The sequence below is a fragment of the Peromyscus maniculatus genome, chromosome 18 (genome assembly GCF_049852395.1).
Source record: "Peromyscus maniculatus bairdii isolate BWxNUB_F1_BW_parent chromosome 18, HU_Pman_BW_mat_3.1, whole genome shotgun sequence".
Lineage (NCBI taxonomy): Eukaryota > Metazoa > Chordata > Mammalia > Rodentia > Cricetidae > Peromyscus > Peromyscus maniculatus.
This window is the reverse complement of record NC_134869.1, coordinates 13,116,693-13,141,582: the sequence shown is the minus strand read 5'-3', so window position 1 is coordinate 13,141,582 and position 24,890 is coordinate 13,116,693. Positions and strand designations below refer to the sequence as shown.

The 24,890-nt window shown below is 42.4% G+C and overlaps 1 protein-coding gene and 1 long non-coding RNA gene across 12 annotated transcripts in view; one reads left to right on the top strand and one right to left on the bottom strand.

Moving 5' to 3' along the window:
- Igf1 (insulin like growth factor 1) overlaps positions 1–24,313 on the bottom strand; it is a 74,460-nt gene extending 50,147 nt beyond the window's left edge. For 2 of the 11 annotated variants that reach the window (XM_006979857.4, XM_006979858.4), the window contains exons 1-2: positions 23,971–24,313; positions 18,675–18,831 (exon numbers count right to left, since the gene is read on the bottom strand). In XM_006979857.4, the coding sequence (XP_006979919.1) occupies positions 18,675–18,831; positions 23,971–24,033 (220 nt within the window). In that variant the 5' untranslated portion in view covers positions 24,034–24,313. The other 9 variants (XM_042263645.1, XM_042263643.2, XM_042263639.2 and 6 more) reach the window with 9 other exon arrangements.
- Positions 345–17,274, top strand: LOC143269412 (uncharacterized). Its single transcript, XR_013045810.1, has 3 exons — positions 345–598; positions 7,420–7,529; positions 16,801–17,274. It is a non-coding gene; the product is annotated as an uncharacterized LOC143269412 (long non-coding RNA).
- Positions 24,314–24,890: the final 577 nt, after the last annotated feature.

Here is a 24,890-nt window from a genome sequence, read left to right as displayed (position 1 = left end):
GTTTTATATAGTTTTACATGTTGGGAGCTAGGCTTTCCAATGCCCGGTCTGTTTTGTTTGTGTCAAGAAGTGAATTCTCAGCTGATGACTTAACGTCATTTAAAAATATCCCACAGTGAAACTAGAAGAGATCCTTTCAGGTGTGTATGAGTTTCCCAGAGAGATCACTGACCATTGCATCAGCTCCCACCTCCCAGCTATCTTTATCTACAGCCCCTTCTTTGATGCCCCATCTGGGGGTGGGGCTGGAGTCAAACCCCTTAATGGGTCAAGGTGGGAAGACTTGATCAGGACGTTCTGTCCCCTTATCCCAGCAGAGGAGATGTCCGTCCCCCACCCCCGGCCCCCCGCATTGCATGGAGGAGCGCCCGGTAGAGGACTGAAGCACCCAGTGGCTCCGTCCTCATCCCAGGGTGACCTCAGCAGACAGCTTGGATAAGAAGCTGCCATTTCTCACCCTGATACTGGGAAAAGATGAGTCATGAGCACAAGCAGAGAACGAGGAACTGGCAAACCAGTCATGAAGAATTGGGATCCCTCTGGATCTTTCTCCCTTCAGAAGAAAAGGGAGATCATTCCTTATCCAGCAAGCATTCAGGTGTGAGAGGTAGACTTTCACTGCCGATAGTTTCTGTTAGCCCCTGGTTACGTTACTTACTGCTAAGAGGTGCTCATAAGGACTCGCATGGACATAGTAACTTGGCAAAGGATTTACTTCACCAAAGAGATGACTGCTGTAATAGTGCATAGCTGTCATCTTGGGAGTGTCTCAGGAAATTGTTGTACCCCCTTTTGAATTCATAATACTAGCATTTGATTTATGTAATAAGGGGTGTGTACAAGCGTGCTGTCTAGTCTAGCGGGTAAGGAGGGAACTAGAAAACTGTTGAGTGTGAGGAAATGGACTTCAAAGACTCTGCCGAATTCAACATTGAAAAGAGAAGGAATATTTTCATTTAGAGAAAGGCAGAGAGGCTACCACAGGAAGAAATACTATCAAACCTGTTAGCATGTGACAATATTTTGTCAGAGGCTCTTCCTTCATTTCTGTTCAAGTGTGGACTTTCAGCTACTGTTAATCTTCTAATCAAAAGGGAACAAATCTATTTATAATTGACATAAATGACAGTCTTATTTATAGTTCTCCTTCGCCTTCCATGTTTCTCTGTGGGAGATTTTTCCTGAAACAAAAGCCTAGTTTTTGAAGGAACTGTATTCCAGGGCAGCCTTGATCATTTCTGTTGCCCGAGAGATATATGTAATTAACCTTTTATCCCTACTCAAGGGGTGGTGGAATGTTCAAAGGAGTGACCAATAATATAATGACTCCATTTTTTTTGTCCTTGTCATTCTAGTCAAAAGAAATCATACATGACCCAAAATAAGAAACGGTAGTCCCCAAGCTCTAAAGAAATGGCCACGAAGGCCACCCTAGCTAACCCACTTTCAGCTTCAACATGTACTACAGAGTCCAATATTCCTTCAGTTCTGAGAACCTGCTAGGCAAATAATTTCTAGACGTTAGCAGTGACTCTTGAGTCTTAGAATTTGGTAATGACTACACAGTTGTCACCTCACACGGTTTGGTAGGCAGGTGGGATGTCTGTCTCCCTGGGTTTGTTGTTGTTGTTGTTTGTTTGTCTGTTTTTTCGAGACAGGGTTTCTCTTTGTAGCTTTGTGCCTTTCCTGGAACTCATTTGGTAGCTCAGGCTGGCCTTGAACTCACAGAGATCCGCCTGCCTCTGCCTCCCGAGTGCTGGGATTAAAGGCGTGCGCCACCACCGCCTGGCTGTCTCCCTGTTTTGAAGGGAGAAAATTGCCTGAAGTTTCCCAGCTCACAGAGAGCTATTCCAAAGCCCTCCATGATGGTCTTTTAAGCGCATGTTAAGAGTTCCTTTTCATATTCATTATCATTTTTCTGGTAGTAAAATAAATGTTACTTCAGTGCACACAGACACAGTTGGATCTCTGCTTAATTTAGGAAAAAAGAAAAGAAATCCTTATGCTTTGAGAAACTAACAATGCCCACATATGCTCCATCAGATCCTCTCTGTATTGTGGGGTAGAGATCAGGTGGGAGATGAACATTATAACTCTATGTAGAATTTGGAAGGTATTGACTTTACATTGGAAAGATTGGCCCAGCAAGTTCACAAAAGAAAGGACTCCTAGGTGATCTTTCCATCAATTCCAACTCAGATTAGCTTGTCCACACAGTATTTCTAGCCTCTTTCAGGATATAGAGCATACCCAAACCTTTACTTCACCAAGGATCTAAGCAAGGAATGCTCAGAAGTAATGCCTCCCATCTTCTATATAACTCAATGGAAGCTCTTACATGATCATGTATAAAGAGAGTAAAATAAAATTTCTTGATATTGATTTGGAAATTCAATAATATAATTTAAAATCTTCCATATAAAGGTGGAAGGGAAAAGGAATATTACTTTTAATGTACCCTATTTAATACTAGGTTATTGTGCTTATTTCTATATATAGGTAAGGATTAGTTTTTAAACCTGATTGAAGGACCTTAAGGTAGACTTTTGACAATATGATAAGTGCCCATTAACAATAATGTGCTCTCTGACTTTATTAATTTAGCTTTCTTGTCCTCTCTAACTCTTTAACAAACAAATAGTATTTCACAAAATATCGCAGACTTCAATTAAATTTATAACAGGCACTTTCTTCTTCTTCTTCTTCTTCTTCTTCTTCTTCTTCTTCTTCTTCTTCTTCTTCTTCTTCTTCTTCTTCTTTTTCTTCTTCTCCTTCTTCTCCTTCTACAGCATTTTATAATTGGATACTCAAATCAAAATTCATTGTGTTGAATCCATTTTTGGAACATCAAATTGACTATAATCTTGATGATAGATAACTCACCTTTCCTGGTGCTCAGAGAAGGTGAAGATGATAATTCCTTTCTAGATACCTTGAAACTACAGAAATAGACACCTTCTGATGTGGGAGACAAAGCTCTTTGAATTTCCTTTTCCCAGTGGTATTTGTGTTTTACCTGGCATTGGCACAATACACAACTTTCAGCTGGGGCCCAAGGGATGGACTGACTCCTATAATTCTAAACAAGTTACTCCTTGTGAGGCATGGCATAGTGTTTTAATCTGGCGATCATAGCAAACTTCCAACAAAAAGAATCATGTTCTACTTACCTAAATTCCCTCAGCAGTTTTGTTTTGATTCATCACTTCTCACTCTCTACTTGAAAATGCCTAACAGTCCAGAATGAGCATCCAACCCAGCCATGTCTGCATTTTAAATGAGTTACTGCCTTCTTATGGGCATGCACAACTAACCTAGCCTGTGGGTCCAAAGGAAAAAAATAGATAACAGTGACTTCCATGTACAAGGGAGCTAGGAAACTCTTACAGAAAGTAATACCCTCACTTTCAACAAGCTTTTTTCTAAGCAGATGGTGGAAGGCACAAACAAAAACAAAACAAAACAAAAACCCAACAATAAAAAACCCAATCAACCAACCAACCAACCAAACAAACAAACAAACAAACAACCAAAATCATGAAATAGAACATATTATAAAGGCTTCTAGAGTAATCTTATTGCTTTCCTCTTTCAAAAGAGAGTTGGCATCTGCTAGAAGATTTTACAAAGGAGGTGACATTTGAGAGAACAGGAGGAAAGTTCACGAAAACAAAGCATGGTAGCAAGTCATGGAGGTTGGATGTTGGAAGATATAGGGGGCCGCTGTAGACCCCATGAGTCAATTGATTCAGTGACTCCTTGACTGCAGCATGTCATATGAAGAAGAGAAATGGACCAGAATAAGACAGTTCAGGGAGTGGAGGTTTTGGTGAAGCAGAAAGGACATGCCAATCTGAAGAAAAGAGTCGTTCAATAAATAATGGCAGATAATTTCAATTTTCATCCAAACACTGTCTTTGCCAAGAAAAATACTTAAGAAGGCTGGATATGACTTACAGACTGCTGTTTTGTGAGCGCTGCTGTAGGGAGACATTAAGAAATGCCACTGGACAAAGTCAGCTAGTGGCATTCCTTAACATGCCCTGCTGTCAACTGAGGAATTTGGGCTCAATTTATTTAGCCATGCATGGTCACTGGAAAGTTGTTTAGGAAAGGACTAAAGTGATTAGAACAGTGTTTACAGAGATTAATCTCCTGGGTGGGATGCCTGGTGTCAAGCAAGATTGGACACAGAGTGATTATTGAGGAGGCTGTTGCAATAGGTTTGGTGAGTCCTGAGGAGGTTCTGAATAGTGAAGGGACTTGATGGAGGGACACATGTGCAATATTCCAGTGAATTGGTAACAGCTGTTCTGGATCTTGGTACAAAACAAACTATAATGCTACAGCTTGCTTTGTCTAAAGAGTTGGGTTTGATGCTCTGCACTGTCCTAAACATGCTGGGGGATTGCATAAACCATCCATCGCATTGGCTGGGAACCTGGCCTTTTCTGCTTGACAAGGCCACTGGCCAAATTCTCCACTTGCTCTTGAAGGAACATCCCTTTGATGATCTCTAAATTATTCAATGTTTGGAATTTCAGACTTGGGTTCTTCTTCTAATCAGGAGAGTCTGATATTTTACAAATCCTGGATGACTTGTGCCTCTGGTATGTCTGGGGTAGAGCTGCAGAGTTGTGCAAAGATAAAGTCTGTGTGGTATCCCTGTGAGTCAGCAGAGGCTAGCTGAGTTATGGTACGAAGACAGTTAGTGCGTGATGGATTGAGTGAGAGGAAAGCAGATAGTTACCAGACAAAGGGATCTTGCGTATCACACGCAGAGACAGCAGGCTAATGGCAGATGGGTATATAAATGAATGAAGCAATCCTCCAAGGACACTGTGGTGAATGCTAGGGTCACAATCCATTCATTGAAGAGTCCAGACAAGGGATGCCACTCAGGAAATCAGTCCCTGCCACACTATGTCACCCTATTTTTCAAGAGACTATGTTTAAGACAATTCACGTACATGCGTGATAGTCAGGTGGGTTATGAGTGGCGACTGGCATCTTGTGACACGTGCTTGCAAAGTCTGTGAGTGCACCAGCTGTGCCAACTTAACCCTTTTGTCACCAGCATGTGGCTAAGCAGGGGACATTCTGGAGTAAAGAGATGGAATCAGAAATAGAAGAAGGATTCCCATCGGATCGTTGGGTTGTAAAATTGATATTTAAGGGGTCCTTGTGTACAAGGGCTCCGCTACACTCCTGTCAAGGCGGGTTTCATCTTCCCTTGGATACCATTTGCAATGCAGCTGATGCTCAGCGGATGGTTCTGCAGTTAAACTGGCGACTGCTGTAATTTAACCTCCGTACGTTTTTATTAAAGTAACAAGTAAAAGTTAATGAGGGAAGAGTGCTTACAACACAGTTTTAAAGTTTATCCTTTGCTTCCTGGTTGGTGACTGAAATACATTATCCTCACTTTCGTTTCTCTTTTTACTGAAATAGGAGCCATGATGGTTTTGCACTCAATGCAATTTTATATAACATACACGTGTGAACAGCCACATCATATATGTATGAATGCATGTATATACACATGCACAGCTTTGTTGCTGGGCTAATTTTGAAAACTGTGACTACTGGGAAAGCAACTGGCAAGATCTTAAGGTCTGGAGCTGAGGTCCTGGCCCTGGTGACAGGTTTGAAAATTGCAGCCACAGCAACTGGGAGCTCCAATTTCTAGTTCACAGAAAATCAGGCCACAAGGTTATCGCTAGAGCATTTCTGTGTTTCCTCTGCAGAAAAACTCCAGTGCCTAGAGGGAATCAGGGCTAGATACTGCTGCCTTGCCTTGTATATTGGACCACAAACAGGGTAGACCCCAACATCATCATCCAGTTTCAGTAAAAGTTGAGCTTGCTCAGTTTCTGTTCTCTCTCTTCAGGAATGAGGACCGCCAACTATTTTCTAGAACAAGTCACCCCAGACTCCAGTGTGCATAAGTCCCCCAGTCGTCCACCCAGTGACTTTAAGGCTCCAAGTGGCATGTGCTTGCTTCAGAACCAGCTAGAAATAAGCCTGTTTCTGTCTTTAGCTTGCTTGTACATCACAGTGCTTGGGCATAGTTCCTGGCCTATGGCTTACATATGAAAATACACTTCCATAATTTCATGCAAAGCATTACCATGATGAGCCTATAGGAATACCAACCAGACTTAGGGCACTAATGCTTTTCAAAGCCTTGGAAAGTATAAGGCCTTCAAAATCAGCCATAAGGGAAGCCTACTGTGTAACTATGGCATTGGTTGTCTAAGACATTATCTCCAAGTATCTGTTCCATACTTGGAGATAAGGGGCCACAAAAAAGAAAGAATCCCTGAACACATAAAATTGTTTCTACACCCAAACTAAGAGAGTGGAACTCGAAGGTATAAGTCACTAGCATTTGCATCTGTGCTGAAAATATATTCATCCTTATAATAAGGAACATTTGCTGTGCTTGCCAGACTCACAGCAAAATGGTTGGAACATGCTGAAAACGGTTTCAGTTTGACCCTGTTTCTTCCATTCAGTAGCCATGCATGGAGGGTGTCCAGCCAAGAACAATGAGACAACTGGAGCTTTATCCTTCTACCATGCTAGGAAAGAGCTGCCGTTAAGAGTTATGATGTGTTTCAGGAATGGCAAAGCATCCATATGGAACAAATGTTTGGCAGTATGGCAGCTGATGAAACCAGGGAAAAAGGAGACAAATTATCAATTTCTCTCTCCCAAATTACCCCAAGAAATTAGATCCATTTTCAGTAGCTTTGCCTTCAAATTTCTTCATTATGTGAATCAACATTACCTTCTGCCAAACTAAATAAGCCTATGAACAACTGGAGACTTTAACGGAAATAAATATAAGACTCAAAATACATAGGGAAATTTAAGCTCCTTCAGGGAAGACCTTCATGGAAGGTTGGCAAGTCAGGAATGCAGCAAATGTGTCTACACTCTTTGCTTTGGGTAGCTTCTACTAGCAAGCAATAGAAAATGCGGTAAGTAGCCAGCCAGCTGACGTGCCTTCACATTAAACTGACTCAGAAAAAAAGTTACCCTTTAACCTTTTCCCTATCTTTCTGAACCCTCCAATCTATCAAATTTCTAAGGTTTACAAAGATATCTGTAGTGTATTATAGTCACACTGATGGGGAAAAAAAGACTCAATGAAGTTTGATTGGTAGAAGTTGGGAGAAGTGTTTTCTGAATGAGGAAGGACCTGGAGTTTTCAATGAGTATTTTCATTCACGAAGCAGCAAATGTGACATAGCAGTTCATTGTGAGGACTTGAACTGTGGTCACCAGGACTATTATACGTGAATTTTTCAAGGTTACACTGAATGTGCCTCCTTGTTCAGGAGTTCTCAGGACTGAATGTCGATGACCAAATTGTACTTCTTGCTTCCCCCCGACCCCCCTGGTTTGCTTTAGGACCTGATTCCTGGTTCTCTGGATCTGATTGCTGCCTGTGATTCTTCATAGCTCTCCAATTCTTCAGCTCTGCTTGGGCCAATAGAATTGTATCGTGGTGTTTTCTGAGGGTAGGTCATCCAGCTGCCTTATCTACCTTTTGGATTATGTGACAGGGGTTCATCACTTCCCTGGTCTAGAATGGCTTCTTTACACTAAACTGAGAAGAACAGGAGAGAAGAATGGAATAAAAGTTTCCAAAGTGGCGAGACATACTAGCGAGGGTCTGGTAGCCTCTGAAAAGTCTCCATTGGCTTAGTGTTGAACTGAGTTCTCAGTTGTGAGGGAAAATTCAGAGTGGACACCTTAAGTAGACCTGGAGACCTAACTCTTTTATTTTTTCAGTCTCAGATTCACAATGACAGTAGTTACCAATGGAAAGCAAAGTGCTTATTTTGGGAATGGGAAGAAGAAAATAGATTTTGGAATGACTTTTTCAATATCAAATCAGGAATTTCCTTAAGTGTTCCATTCTGGCTACTGTGAAGGACAGAAAAAAATCTATGGGAGTTTAATTCCTGGTTTTCCCAGTGTGGTGTAAAATAAGATGGAAATCCAGCAGCAATTGTAACCAATACTTCATGGTGTGCTTCAGAAGTGTCTTACTACATCAATTCTGTGTCTCTAGGAATGACTGGCTCTAAAGCTTCTGAGAAAGAAAAACACCTTGTTACTGGTCTACATGGTAATAAAACTCATACTTTTTATTGCATCAAAGCCTTGCTTTAAATAAAAGCTGCTTCTTAAATCATTGTCTAAGTCAGACAAAGATAAAAAAAAAAACAAAAAAAACACTCTAGTTGGGCAACATGAGGGAGAAAGATACTTTTCAGCCTGGAAATAAATCCCCTCTGCTGACCACTCTGTTTTGAGGCTAAGCAGGGTTCACTAATAGCTGACTCCAGGGAACAGACATCTTTTGCCTACGTGTGCTACTTCAGTGATGACCTGGCCACCTCTTAGTGGACAAACTCTCAGCAGCCTCTGCGTGGTAACATAAGAGGCTTCATCTCCTTCTTCCAACAAGAGAAAATAAAGCTGTTACCAAGTGGTCTTTCTAGTACAAGGAGATGAGAGAGAAGGAGACACCAGCATGCTGTTATCTTTAATTAAGAAGTTAGAGGAAAATACATGACTGAATTAACTTTTCTAGATTACATTTATTGCAGAAAGTTTTACCAAAATCAAACCATTGAACTGAATGTCGGCCATGAATAAAGACAGAAGGCTAAGTGTCTCATTCAGTCTCTTAAGAATGACGTAGTTGAAGGATAGCCCCTTCAGCTTCCGAAGCCCTTCTGTGGCTGCGTCTCAGAATGGTTCCAAGGAATAATATCCTTATTCACATTTTATGAGGAGGAACGGGAGGCTCAAGATCAGAGTGAGTTCCCCAAGATCACAGAGCTGTTCAGTAGGTAATTTGGGTCAGACTCAACTTGGGACTGCTGGCTTTCTGGACAATAAAAAGAGTCTGGTGATATTCAGGAAAGGCATCACAATGGCTGAGGGAAAAAATGGCCATTTACTTATAACTAGGCCTTTTACTAGTGAAGAATAGAGAGCTTATTTATTAAGGGTCTAAGAAGGGAAGCCACAGTCACAGGGGTGACTTGACTCTGTGTCACCAGCTTCCTTTACTCTGGCTTCAGGTGATCTCAGTTTAACTTCTCCAGCCTACAGCTTCGTGTTGACCATTTCTTTTTGCTCTTACTTCTCTCACCAAGAATGAATGAGTTCTATGGCTACAAGACAAGAAGGAAAGCCTGCAAATGATTTCAGATTGCCCATAGAAATAGCTGTATGTTTTGACAGAAAAGTCTTCAAAATTTCACTGCGTCTTCCCATCGCTTACTTACTCCAGACAACGGGCCATCCGTTCCCAACTCAGTATCTAAGAACTGAATTCGTAACCCCGTCATTAGGAAGGCTTCCTAGGGGGTGTGCTATTTCTAATCTTATACACTATTTTCCTCCACTTTATTAGCTGTTTCTCTTCTAGAGTTTTTCTAGTCCCGTCGTTCAGAATTGGGGGTAATTTTGCTCCCCAAATATATTAGGCAGTATCTGGAGTAACTTGAGTCCATTACACCTGGGACGATGGAACCCCTGTGATTGCTGGGAGCCAATTGTGTTTCTATGAACCTCCTGTAATGCACTGGACAGGCCTCTCCTTCAGCAGAAGCTATAGATCCCACACTTCAGGAGGGCCTGCAGTTGAAACTCCTATTGCTAATACCATTCCCAAGAAAAGGAAGGGCTGTTTGAAGAATGAAGTATGATTTCAAAACATGCTACCTGGGCTCATAAAGTAGCAGGAAGAAGGAAGAAAAGACATCCTCAGGGTCCCCTAATCCGTTTAACCCAGAGTTCTAACTCTTGTGCTCCTTCGCCCGGTTTCATGGAGAGTCAGGAGTTGGCTCCACGTGGTTGGCTCCACACAGTCTTTCTAAATTGCTTGCTTCTGATGAAAGACCCATTTCATCAGGGTAAATGGCACAGAGGTAGGGCCATCTTCCCAGAAACACAGAATTGCCTGACAACGCTTACACAGTGTAACCAAACTTTAGCTTAAACATGCCCCTCAGATAGCCTTTCCTGGCACCCCATAAAGGCCACGAACAAAGAAGAAAACCAGGTAAGGATTCATAGAGTATTTGCTTGAGAATCTGAAAAGAAATCAGGTGTAATGGTTTTTTTTTTTTTTTTTTTTTTTTTTGGCATGAGACAGTGAAATCTAAAAAAACAAAAACAAACAAACAAACAAAAAAAAAAAACAAAAAAAACCTGACAACTGATCTTACAACTCATCAGGCTGTTTCAGATTTTCTAGGAATGCAGCTTTGCTAAGCTAAGTCATTCCAAAGCAGTTCTACCAAAATTGACGTTGGAGAGAGTAGCCAGAGGATCAGAATATCATAATATACAATAATAACCTAAATTACAACCTTAAGTGAACTTCAATGCCCAAAGCACATCTGAAGGCATTGTACACCATAGATCCAGACAGGCAGGGGATGGCTTTAATTTATGAATACTTCTGTCACAAGGGAACAAATTGTTAACTCTCAGGTGAGTTTATTAGAATGAAGGGGTTGCCTGGGACTGTTCATTTGGATGAACTTGATTTTATGCCTCCCCGGGTCGTTTTACGTTACCAGGTAATTTCACATAGGCATGATTAATTGCTATCACCTGGAGGAAAACTGTGTTGGGGTCAGAAAAAAAGGAACCAACATACCTCCTACCACCACTCATTAGCTATGTGACCTTGAACACATCACGTCCCTCTGGGGTTCTGTTTTAATGTTGATAAGATTATTTTCAAAGATTTCCAAGCTTGTAGCAGGGTTTAATATTCTTTCCTTTCACTAATCAGGTAGCTTTAAAAGACGGATAGAAATACATATATTTGATCGATTATCAGGGTTTTATCCTGGGATTTCAGCATACGTTTTTTTCTTTTGAAATGGAAATTACTATTCCTGCAGAATGCCTGAACATTTAAAGCAAAAGGTTTTAATTTAAAAGGCTGTGTGGTCTCTTCTGGGTTGCACAATTTCTCTTTGTGTCTCCGCTTCTGCTGATCAAATATTGCAAAGCCATTAATTACCTTAGGACAAATCCAGAGGGCCCCGTGCAAAGGGTCTGGTGAATTACATAAAGCAATCCACCAGATGTAAAGCAAGCACAGGCTTTCTCTTGGTATCTAAGGTTCAGTGGAAAACTAAGAGGAGCAGTTATGCCAAGAATGAAAACCCAGAGCTTGCCAAGTGCCTCTTTAAATGGCTCTAGCCAATGTGAGACTAAACAATGCATTAAATAGGCATATAACTTGCTACAGTTAGGGAATTGCATGTCAAATAACAGCTCTTTGCTATGTTTTAAACATGATCTCACATATAGATAAAGACAAACAAAACTCTGCGATGTCGTCTCCTTGGTCTAACAGTTAATCAGAGATTTGAACTTTGCAGGCAACCAAAATCATTCTTTGGGATGTAAGAGCTCATGAAGATTCAAAGAAAGGTGTGGGATGGGGTGGTGCCAGGGTAACAGCTTAGTGCAAACAGGACAGTTTGCCACTATGGTTGTCAAAGACATCTGGCTACATGCGAGATCAAAGCCCTTGTGGCCCATTACTGAGGACAATTGGGGAATCTCCTTGGGAGAGAGACCTTGTGCCTGTTTTCAATGTATCTGGTTCTTTGCTGTGGGCTTTGAAATCCAAAGGAAGGCTTCTGGAGAGATGGGATTGGCTCTGATGGAGTTCATAAGGGATGCTGGCATGGCATATGGTGTCTGGACAAGACAGGTGGAAGAACACTGAAGTCATATAATGCTCAATCTCGCTCTTGGACTTACCATGTCTACCGCCATTGCTGATGTGAGACCTTCTGATACTATGGTCTCTAACAGCCTGTTGAGACACTCATTGCACAGATAGAGATCATGTGTTCCAACCCACTGGCTGTTCCCACCTCTCTACGGCTCCCACCGTGCATCACAGTACTTCATAACTTTTGACTGTACTTTCCCAGTATCCCACAAGAGATGTTTGGTCCAACTAAATAGCCTTTTGGTAATTCATTGTGGAAAAAAAAACCAACCAACCAACCAAACAAACAAAAACCTTCCAGACTAAAAGCTGCAAGAAAGGAAACATTTGAGGTTTTCTATTAGAGGAAGAAGAAAATGCAACCACTGAGTGATAGGTAAGGCTTCCTGGTGCTCACAGGAGAGGGGCCATGTACTGTCTGAGGGGGTCAGGGTGAAACTTCTTGTACACTAGTTATCTCTAATCAAAGGAAACTTTTCCTTTTTACTCTGAGGAAATCCCACTGGTATTTTCTCAATGGTCCCAGGGGTTCATTACATGGAACATCCCCTCCCAGGCCTCATTTCAAGAAAATGTTGAAAACCAGCTGCTTTCTACCAAGGCTCTTACTCCTTATTTTCCAGAGGATGTCTGTGATTTGGGGAGCATTTCCCTAGACTACAAAACTGTGCAAGGGACCAAATGAGCATATTGCATATAGACAAGAAGCTGCAGGTCTGGTTTTTTGGTCCATCAAGTTTCAAAATCTCTATACCTTTCATTTCATTTTGTATGTGTATGTTGTGTGTCTATTCTGTGTGAGGTGTCTTGTCACTTACATGTCAGACTAGCTGGACTGCAAGCCTCTAGGGCTTTTCCTATCTCTGCTTCCCACGTCTCCTTATTAGAATACTAGAACTGTAGACTTGTGCTGCCACATCTGGCTTTGCATCTTCATACTTGCGTGACAATGTGACCTGCTGAGCATTTCCACAGCCCATATCTTACACTCCTTATTTGTCTAATGCAATAATCATCTTTGCCTGTCAAAATGGGCATAGAGACAAAATGGAAGAGCAAATGGATTTTGAAAAAGGAAATGCGGTGCAAGCAAATCATTTTTCTTGTCATCAGTACTAAGATGATCCCCATAACTGTTACTACCAATGATTTTATCACTTGCCCCAAAGTGGAAAAAAATGTGAGTGCAGAGCTAACTAGACTTTTCAAAGATCTTATTTTTCGCAGTGGATTCTGCACCTGAGTCAAAGGAGAGAGTGAAATAAATGTCCTAGCTAATGAGTGTGGTACTTCTATGTGCCAGCCGCCATTCAAAACTACGATTATAATCCATTAGCTCATTTAACCCTAATATCAGCACTATAAGGAGGTCCCATTTTACAAATGAAGAAACTGAGGCACAGCGTGGTTAAGGAGCTTGCTCAAGGTCTCCCAGAGTAAGTTGCAGGGCTCCAGCTCAACCCTGGATTTTTGGCAAATGAGGCCAACATTTTTGCCCTTGAACTCTTCATTCTCCTGTTTATAGCACTCCATCCAGGAGAAGGCAGTCTTAACCAATATTAACATGCCATAAAATTGAAAACTATTTTCTAATTTCACACAGAAATGATTATTTTCTTAGTCCCACAGACGAGTCTTCTTGGGTCTATTTTAAAAAGTAGTAGCAAGCATTTGTGGGTCAAGATAAAAGCCCAATGCGGTTTTTTTTCAAACCATATCTGTGGCCTATTAGCTCCATGTAAAAATAAGGGCAAGGTTATAAGGTCAATTCCAGATGTATCAATTTCAAAGAGAATAGTTTTTCCATAGGCAGTGACCGCACTCACCCCTAACGTGGACCAGCACTCACACAAATGCATGCCTGGCATCCCCAGATGGGTGCTGTGTAAAGAAATGCATATGGATGGAGCTCAGAGTCCACACTGGCCCCAAAGCAAAGCTAGTGGTCGCTATGTTTCTTTTTGAATACTCCATTCTTCTTCAGTTGGACAGACTATCTAATGGGCTGCCAAAAGGCTTTGGGTAGATTCATAGGGTCCTCTTCCATGCTAATGAACAGACTTCCTCCCTGCTTCTGAAAGTTGAGGCAAGGTGAAAAGATGACAATCACCAGACAGTCCTCGGTAACAGAGAGAAATGACAACCTTGGGCTTATGACCTGGGAGTTTGTGGCCATGTCTGAGTTTCTGTTCTGTCCTTGGAGACCTAAGGCCCAAATTAAAATATAGCAGAGCAGCTGGCTCTCATTTCTTGAAGTGAGCGGATTGCCTACCTTTGGGGACCAACCGAAATGATGTCAAGAAGACAAAAGAAGCTAAATGTTCCTGGGTCCCTAGTTAAATCCAGGGTTCTCCTTTCTTCAATAGCGTGAACGCTTGTTGCTCACAACCTAGAGGTCGTCTATTAAAGTTAAAAGTCATTTACTTTAACAACCCCCCCCCCTTGCTTTATAGACAAGGACATATCAGCCCAAGAAGTTTAAATGCCGGCCAAAGTCACACAAATAATGATTGACAGGTCTGGGGGTAGTTTTCTGAGCTCTTGTATATCAAAAGAAAGAAGCCTGAGTTCATAATAATAACCCAAACTTTAGGAAGGTTTGTGCAATCAATAACAATGAAAGCTAATTGCAAAGTTTCACTTCAACTCTTTAAAAACAGTATGCTTTAACACATGAAGGATGTCATTGGTTTATTCAGATCTGGTCTTAATAAGCATGCATTGTAGGGATGTTTTACTAAAGCCATAAATCTGGGTAACAGAAAGGGTTTCCAACTTTCTTTTCTAATTGATTTACTTCTCCTTCCCCCAAGACCGCCTGAGGTCAAGCATATATAGTTTATTTAAGGGACTGTTTATAGACTCTTAAACTATAAAGGACCCCAGAACCTCTCTTTCTTCTGGTTGTTCTTAATTGAAACCATTCAAGGTGGTTGGTTGCCTGTCAACTTCTTAAATACCTCAAAGGGGAAAAATTCCAGAAGTCCCCAAACAGCATCTTAAAATGGTTATAGTCACCATAGTTGTCAAAAGTTATACCTGTGGCAAGCTTAACTTTTCCCACTTTGTTTTACCCGTGCGGTGTGCTTCAGACAAAACAAAGTTATAGTGGGACCTCTTCTGTGTGTGTTCCAGCACATGGGTGAGTTAATACAGAGCTCTTGCCTAGTGAGCTTTCGCTTCCACAATGGCACCCCACTCCTCACAGGACCAAGACAGCATAAGCCTGATTGACACGCTCTGTCTATGGTACATGGGGAAGAATCTGTAATTAGCTCTTCCTTGGGTTCTTCATTTTGTAAACTGTCTGAGGAAGCTGCATTAATTTTGGATCAACTGTTCTACTTCTGCTGGAAGATATTCACACACCATCATCCAGAAGGTTGTGTCTGCTGCGCTCCCACAGAACTTGGGCTAGAGAGGAATACACACTCATTTGCAAAATTGGGTCAGTCTACACAAAGCAAGAATTACCAAACAAACAAACAAACAAATGAAAAACTTACTTACAACAATTCTTACAGGATTCAAAACCCCTCCTTGTTAAATATTTTGTATTATACAAAAAATAAAGATGGAGGCAAATTTCTTTCAGATGTTTAGATATCAACCCCAGATCAGACACTTCCTTCCACTATTAAGAGAAATATATACTTCCAAAGTAGAGTTGAAAAAGGTTAAAATAAAATGGTATGGGCACAAAAAGCAAACTTTGGAAATAAGAGGAAAACTTAGTAAGTGTCTTGGAAGGACAGCCATGTGGAGAGTGCTTCCCTTTAAAAGGTGCTTTGATGACTGTAAATGCTTAGGGCTGACTTTGCCACACACAGTAAATCTCAGGGGATGGAAAGGAAACTCAATAAAATTTGTTGACAACAGTTACTGCCTCTAAGAATAATTGGCTCAGGAACAAGGCAGACCATCAGTGTAGCTTGGGGATGGCCAAAATACAGCTTCTAAGTTCTTGTTGGAATACATACATTGCATTCAGTGGGGGCAAAGTGAAACAGTTTCATCAAATAACTGGATAGGCATGAGTTGAGAAGCCTGTCCCCAAATATTTGGCAGTCATAATTCGTCGTGGTCCTTACTATGAGGGTTCCACAGAAGCAGTTCTATTATGTTTACTTGGATTCAGTCATGCCAGTTTAAATTTATAAATACCAGCAACTACTGTATCAGTCAGACATTGAACTTGACCCCATCTTCAAAAATAAATAGCTATGGCTATTTGAGGGGTTCACTCAGAGGGCAGAGCTTCATGAAGACATGCAATACATGAGATGGGTATTTAGGGAAAGACTTAAGAATATACACTTTTCTCCCATGGTTTTTTTCTCCTACAGCATATGATATGCACACTTTTCCCCTAACCTCTGTCTAGACTCTTGCTCTAAATGCAAGGTCAGTCAGTCTCTCATTCATCTCTGGGCATTTTGGTTGTACCTTCTGCTACTGCCTGGCAGATGCTCCCCCAGTGCTCCGAAGTAAACTAAACCAATTGAAAAGAACCAGCTTTTCTCAAGTAGAAGGGTTGTGGTACTGAACACAAAGCTATCAAGAATACCTTTGTGCTTAAGGAACAGAGGCAGGCAGGGGATTTAGCTTAGATCATAAGGCAGAATATGATTTTAAAAAAGAATGAAATACTCTTAATGACAGAATTGGCTATAGCACATGTTTCACAAAGCCATTATTTTGTCCAGAATTCTTTTATGATATTTTGTCACTTGTCTTATTTTATTTTGCCAAAATCATGGTAAATACACATTACCAGTCTCCTGCTTTAAATATCAAGTGGCTATATGGATTCTTTTCATTTTGAGTTATTAAGTATAAGTTAAACACATTTACTAAAATTTGATCTTTGTAGTGATCAGATGCAAAAACCTTTTTAGTGCATTAAAATTGGTTTCCATTGTCAGGGTTCATTGCTCAAGTGTCTGTGTGAACATATAAAAATATTGGCCAGTTACCTAGTGTTGATTCATTATTTCTTGTCTTAGTTTTCATTATCTACTGCAAACATCACAGGCATGGAAGAATCCAGTAGTCGTGGACCATACATGGAAATCCTGGAGGACATCATGACGAGTTTTACAGTTCCACCTGGCACTAAAGAGTGGGCACGTGGAGGCTTGGGAATGATCAGTGAACCAGATGAAAGGAACTTGCACAAGTGGGTTACCAAGGCAAGACCAAGTCCTTGGGAACCAGAGGTGAGAACCGCTCATGCTTTCCAATGTGAAAAGGTGGATCAGTGGTAGCAAATTATAGAATGATCACAACACATTATTTGTCATGTTGACAACTCATGGTCACCTCCTCTAGAACATTTTTAAAGATGAAGCAAGTCTGGTATTAAAAAAAAAATCACCCACCCAATAAATTTACCCTGCAACAGAGAACTAGATGAAACTATTTCATTGCCAGAATTTTAAGTGAATGTATTAAAATAAAGGACTGACAGGAAGAACAAAGTGGACATTTTTCCCATTCCAACAGCTAAAAGCATGTTTGACTCTTTGATGATATTCTGTCACTTGTCTTTTTTATTTTATTTTGCTAAAACCATGGTAAATGAGCATTACCAGTCTCCTTAGTACTTCCCTCACCCATCTCCAGACTTGTATGCATAAACTTTTGCCTCATTCTTATACACACACACACACACACACACACACACACACACACACACACACACGCGCGCGCGCGCGCGCGCACACACCCTCCACCTACCACCCACCACCACCCACCACCACCCACCACCACCACCACCACCACCCGCCACCACCATTACCACCTGCCTCAAAAGAGACTTTTAGAATGTGAATCATACAAGAGCTATGCAAAGCTTGGTGGGTCACTGAGGTAATCTGTTTGCACGTGAGTGATAGGAACCCTGAGGAATGATTCATGCCCCAGTTTCTTGGAACTCTTTAAACTTCCAAAGAAATGTACAGAGTACACATCTGTCTCTCGGTTTTCCACTGCATTATAATGTGCTGCGAGATGGAGGTGTGTGGGGTGGATTGTTTTCAAGTGATCCCTTGCCTTGGTAGTCATTGACTTGGTGTGTGTTATTTACAGACATGGACTCCTTTGTCTCTTTTTCACGGACTGTTGACTTTCTTATTGTCTGAGACCTATTGATAAGATATGCGATGCTGAATTTCTCAAAGAGTCCTCTCCAGGTGGATATGACACCCAGGGAAGAACCACATCAAAGGGAAGTAGTGACAAAATATCAAGGTCAATTTCCAAGGAGAGCATTTTGCTATGCCACTCCAGTGTGCAGTTAGAAGAAGCCTCTAGATTTACAAACATGTCTTGGCAAAGATCACCTTTTGTCCACTCCCGGTGACTTTGTATCACATGGAGACATCTAATTTGCTCTCCATTTAATTTATTTCTCAAGTTCACATGAATTTGGGGGTGGGGGAATCCTTATCATTTTATTATAGATCACAGAACACTCAAAGTAATCCTGCATGTCTTCCAGATGTTTATATATGCTCCCAAAGGTCTAAGAACAAAACCTCCTGTCCTCCAGGGCTGTTCTGTCCTATTCTTCATTAGCAAGGATAGGAGAATGGGGGTAGACCATGAGCTGGAGAAACGCCCATGAGGAAGCAGTTAAAGCCAAACTCTTAAGGAAGAAAATTCCACCCTAAATCTCCCAAACCCGCCAAAGCCCAGCTGCAATGCTATGCATACGTTGAGGGGAGGAATCCTGGGCTGAGGCTGGCTATCAGCCATGGCCAGTCATTCAGTTATTCACACAGTCCCTGGAGGTGTAAATCCACAACCCCGTATACTGTAGAACTGTTGTAGTAGCCCAGAGAAGGGTGGTGGGAGTGGGTGCGGGAGAGTTACTCACTGAAGTAAAAGCCCCTCGGTCCACACACGAATTGAAGAGCGTCCACCAGCTCAGCTCCGCAGAGGGTCTCTGGTGCCGCTGTGGTAGAGCTGGTGAAGGTGAGCAAGCAGAGTGCCAGGTAGAAGAGATGTGAAGACGGCATGATGTGTACCTTTATCTGCCGGAGGGGAAAAAAGGAGGATCAGGTATCCTTCTGGGTCCAGAAAGGGTGGGACAGGGATGCACAGACTCAGGATTTCCTTGTCATCACTCATCAAAATTCTCTGGCCTAGAAGAGCAATGTGGCATGAAGGGCCCCTGCGGGTCCTGGCCTGAGCCAGTCTTGACATCAAACAACCTATGTTTAGTCCCTTTGATCTCCAGAAGTTTTTATGAGTTCCTATTACAAATAAATGGGGTAAAAGGGCCACAAACATTTACTGGGTGACAAAGGATGGCAGTTATTTCAGTGGGGGATTCCCATGCAATTCTGAGAGCCTGATAAAACATCTCAATTACCAAAAGTTCAGTTTTCTCAGCTTTGTGCTCACACTGTTTTTATCTAAATGCTCTAAAACATGGCTCTCTGCAAATCACATATATTCATTATATTTATATTGATCAAAATACTAAATTAACTGGGGCATCATTTTCTGCCAATAGATTATTAAGATACTACAGTGGCCAGAAAGGTATTGTGAAAATACATCATTACAGCTTTTCAGAGGGCGAGGGGTGTGAGGGAGGGAGAGAGAACAAGAATCAGGGAAGAGGACGAGGTGGCTCACCTGAGAACATCAGCAGTTAACCCTGCCACAAGTGGGAAGCAAACAAGCAATTCAGAGAGAGGAAGAACATGAAGACTTAGGAATGAAATTGTCTCTCGCACAGCACAGTGACAGAAAGATCCGATGCTTTTCCTTAAACACCATGAAGGTCATAGTCTGGACCTCTATAGTAAATGCAGGATGACAGGAGAAAGTCACGATGCCTTTATTTGTTAACTAAAGGTTTAGGGGAGGAGAGAGCCTTCAAGAAAAAGACTCCAAAATGAGGGGAAACCTTTTGTTTGTTGCTGCTGCTGTTCTGCTTTGGTTTAATGGAGCATGAGCAGTTACGGTTTTAATGACATCAGGCTGAGGTGGGAAACCCGGCACGTCTTGCCTCTACTGATTATTCTCTGCCCCTCTGGGAGACATTTCTAAGTCCTGGGTGCTGGATTCAGGGCCTCTCTGGAAGAAGGGGCCAATGACCTACCCCCAGACAAGGCAGGCAACAGATTCTGCTCTGGCCGGCTCCTCTCCAGAAAGCCTGGGGAGGTTTAGAAGCAAATGTCCATGTTTTATGGCTGCCTGGGGAAGAGGGTCTCTAGTTTCTGTGCCTGCCTGGGAGAGAGTGACAAGTGGGAAAGGAGAGGATGGAGGAAGGTCAGGGGGATGGAAATCATTTTCTGAGCTTTAACAGGAAATAAGAATAGTGCCTACATTCTGAAGTCCCTCTCAATTCCACCATCAGAAAGGTCCATACAGACAGTGATTTTCTATGTGCAGAGCACTGGACCTAAATCATGCAGGAGGCTTTTCTTGAGCAACAGGAATTCTGACTTAATCTCCGGGAGGCATTTATGTATCATTCTATCACTTTTATAACAAAATCTATCAAGGGACCTCTGGTTGGCACAAGTTAGTCAATGGCTGATAGCCAAATGGCATCCCTGCCAAAGTCAGGGTTCCTGTGACTCAAGTCTCTCTTCATTCTAAGAAGCAGACACATCGCTTCTCGGCCTTTTGGCTAAGATCAAGTGTAGAAGCAGACACATAGGAAGACAGACAAATAGTTTTCCATATTGCTGCTTGTGGAACCAGCATGGACTTCCTTCTAGGAAGGCTCCCAAGGTGAACAGCTTCACCTCTTTCATATATATATGCTTTCAGCAGCATGGGAAGAGTCACCAACATGTTATTAGGTAGCCTACTCTATGAAAGCGGTCATGGAAATACACTGGAAGCTACATATTTTAAAAGAGCTCTTTTTGAATCTCACGGTTGAGGAAAGTTCATTCAACCCCACCTGGTTTGGAGAATGAGACCTAGACATTTTGTTGATGACCACTTTCCCTGTCCTGGGTGAATTCTCAACTTAATGGTTCTGCATCCCTGGCAAATTTTGCTCCATTATTTTAAACAAATTTCCAATTTTGTGGCTAGATCTTCAGCTTAGCATTTGGAGGGGGCAAGGAACCCAAGTCCCTGATTCCTGATAGCACCAGATAAATATTTAATAAGTGCTGTAAAGCATCTGTAAAGGAAAGGAACACCCTCTGCTTACAGATCATCATGAAAGAGGGCATGCAGCTATAGAGGACGTATGACCTCAGTTAAGCCCTTGGTACATTTCCTCAGTAGGACTTCGGCATGGAAGCTCTCCATCTCTACACAACCAAAGGCACAGGATTTCCTAGAAATTAGCTAATATCCACCCACTTCTCTTAGTTGTAAAAAGAATGAAGGGGAGTTTCCCCTTGAGCATTTCTCATGGAAACCTGACCAGATCCGCCCCAACAGGGCTCCATGGCTCTTTGTGAAAGGGCAGCCCTGTAATCCCCATAATTGGTCTTAGAACACATCCCTACACGCTGGCAGCAGGTCAGCTCTAGAATGAATAATACTCCAGCAGACCCATTTCTGAAACACCGCCCCCTATCCCTGCTGAGTTTCAGATAGTGCCGAAGGCCAGCCACCTGCAATGGTTAGTTTGGACCAACTCCACAGGAACTATTACTCAGTCTCACAGCCTTCGTACGCTCAGACTGTCATGAGCTGTCACGAACTACATTTTAATAGATATTTCAAGTCCAGCAAGACATATACATCTCTAGAGTTTAAAAACTGAAAATTGCTTTAACCAATTTTTCCTTTCTTTTCTGCATGGAATTATACTGAAAACACTGTCTGATAAATACCAGTACTTACAATTCTAGGACCTCTGGTACATTTTCCTTTAGCTCAGACACTAGTCCAGCACACCCACAGAGAGTCAGAGTTTATCACATCATGTTCCCCAAACAGAAAACAATAACGAACTTGCTTAGGAGCTAAGAAAAGTTCTAAATAAGTCTTCCCATATGTTCTCCATTATTTCCTCGGCCCCTTATTTCGTCAACCACAAGGAAAAGGAATAGAGAGGGGTCAGGGGTGTGATAGGAAGAGGTCAAGGAAGAGCCTGCGAAAGACAGGGCAAAAAAAACCCAATCCCTAACCTGGAACACTTTCCTCAAAGACCATCCACAAATCCACGTTTCCAAAGCCCTTCCCGTGTTAAACAAGTGGGATATCAATTGATTCCAGATGTCTGGATGACAGCGAAAATGCCCAGCAGAAGGGTGAGGGCAATAGACACGAGAAGGTACTCACTGGAGGTGCAGTCATTTTGGTATGTCCCAGGTCTTTTTCACAGCAGGTCAGGGTGGGTATTATGAGGCTGATGTGAATAGAAAACTCAGGACTTAAAAACATGTGCTGTTTTGTGGGTGGGGTTTATGAAAGCATCTAGTTACATTTGGACACCCAGGCAGGTATGCTATGAGCCTGGGTAAACTGCCTTTTGTCCATTCAAACCATGAGCAAGCTGCACAGCTGGGAGTCGAGTCACCCCCCCACTCCCCCCTGTACCCCCGCCCCCCCCCCCCCCCGCGCGCTCCCCCCACCCCTTGCCCTCCCTCCCTCCTAGTGAAGCCACTGATTTCCATTGTATGGCTATCTATCTCAGCTACCCAGAATAGTGATCCAAGTTCCAGCTCCTTGCCTTCCTCCCCCACCTTCCCCTGGCTCCAGCACTGGGAAATACCTCGAGACTCAAGAGTACAAAGCCAGCCTGTGCCCTGTGTGCACTGCTCGAGGCAGTTGACCTGTGCTCATTGAATTACATTTCAAAGACCGCCACACAGCAGCTCCCTCCAACCATCTCCTGCTGCAAGCACAGGAAAAAAGTTGAAGCATATTGCTAGCACCACTTCTGAAATGTTCTGCAGCCCCAGCATGGAAAGAAAGTTCATTTGGAGAGGATTTTCCAAACTTGCAGTGAATGCCGAGGTAACATTCCACGGTTTCTTGGACGAGCCTTTTAAATAGGGAGACGCAATCCCAGCTGCCAGACCACACAGCGTATATGAACGCTGACTTCATTCCTGTAAGGTGGCTGGAGCCTGTTGGCATCTCAAGGATGCCAGAATTAAGTGCTTGACAAGGTTGTCTCCCTAACTCCCAAGCCACTTACTTGCCTAAGAAAAGTCCTAGCGACGGCGTTTGAAAGCAGCAGAGAGACGCTGCACTCTGTGGCTGGGATCTTTTATGAATTAAGCCCTCCGGCAACTGCCTCCAAGGAGCCAGCGGCAGCGGCTTAAAAGTGCTTGCAAATTGAAAAAACACAAGTCTGGAAGGATATAATTTTGCTGAGAGTGGAAACTTGAACTAGACCCAGTGATCGGAAAGGAGAAGTCAGTGCGTTGACAGCGGCAGCCGCAGCCAGATTCACCTAAAGAGACTTTACTGCACTCCGAGCAAGAGACGAGGCTTGCAGCTCCAAATCCAAGCCCAGACTCGGTCCACGAAAGTCCCCTTCCAAAGAGAAAAGTTGGACAGGCAGCCGCCAGAACGCGCCTGCTTTCCGAGCACAGCGTGGATCTGTTTAAATTTTCTGAATATGCAAAGACAGCAAGTTGTCTAAGCGCTCTTTCTCAGAAAAGCAAATTAAACTTCACTTTAACTTTGACTTTCTGGGCACAAGTGCCGAGAATTCCCGATTCTTGGCTCCAAAAAAAGCATATTTAAAAAGCTTTCCTACCGTCTAAAATGTAACTTTTAATCTATGACATGCCTCGTACATAAAGTCCTGACGAATTACACACACACACACACACATAGAGACAGACACACAGGAACATGGTCTTAAAAAGCAAACGCCTGCACCTGTGAAAGAAAGAGCAAACCCAAGTTCACATGCATGCTTTCGAGCCCCGAGCCATAGGCAAGATTTAAAGGAACCTCTTTAAAACGGCAGCGCGGCAGCCCTGTGGAAGTGGAGGGTTTAGCGTGAGTACCTTGCAATAGTTTCTACCCGTACAGATATCTCTGCAATTGCATTCATCTCCCGGAGCTCTTTTCACAGCTCGCACAGAACTGCACATTCAGCAATTTGTAAATAACTCCCAGTTCTGAAACAATGCAAATTCTAAAGCGAATAACAATTCCAGGCAGAAGAAAACAGCGCACAGCTTAAATACAATGCCCCAAGAGTTCAAAGAATAAGAGATATTTACCTTCAAGAAATCACAGAAGCAGCACTTGAATAATTGAGTTGGAAGACTGCTGATTTTTCCCATTGCTTCTGAAGTACAAAGTCTGAAAATGAATTGGTGAGCAGGAATAATGAGGCAAAAAGAAATCCAGAGAGATGGGAGATGTTAGAGGAGCAATGTCACACTTCAATTTTGAGGACTTTATTCCATTGCGCAGGCTCTATCTGCTCCGAATTTAGCAGTGACAGTGAGATTTAGCAAACAGAAGAGGGATTTAGAGAAAATCCTCACATTTATCTACAAAACACAGACACTGTAGACAGGAAACAGCTGGGGGAGCTTTCGCCTCCTCTCTCTCCCTCTTCTGGCAAAGTTATCGAGTAAGGACTTTTTTGGGCACGGTGACAAATAACATCATACCTTTGCTTTTAAAAACTGGAGCACAGAAGCATTTTTTTTTTCCCTTAAAAGAATGTGTGTTACTGACAGGGTTAGCAGACATTAAATACTGATGCTGCCATAGAAAATAGGGTCTGTTCTCTGATTAACTTTCCACAGGGCAGGAAGGTACACATGCCTGCTAATACACCTTACCAGGATTAAGGGATCTAAGTGGGACGGGGGGCAATTTTATATTTTAGGGCAAATACAAAATTTGAAAAAGAAGAAAAAGGGAAGAGAAGATCATCTCCAGAAAGTCTAACGATGTTAACCCTGAAATGACCAGGCTAAACTAGTTTGAAGCCAGCGCTCCGGTGACCCCTTGTCCTAGTTGCTAAGCGAGGGGAATGATCTCATTTCCTAAAACCTATAGACAGGCAGGCGGCGGCAGTGGGCTGGCTCCCATTAGGACACTGTATCATGCTTTGTGCAGAGAAAAAGACGATGCTGAGCTCTGGGACCAACTGAAAAATAAAAAGATCTTATTTTTCAGCAAAGCT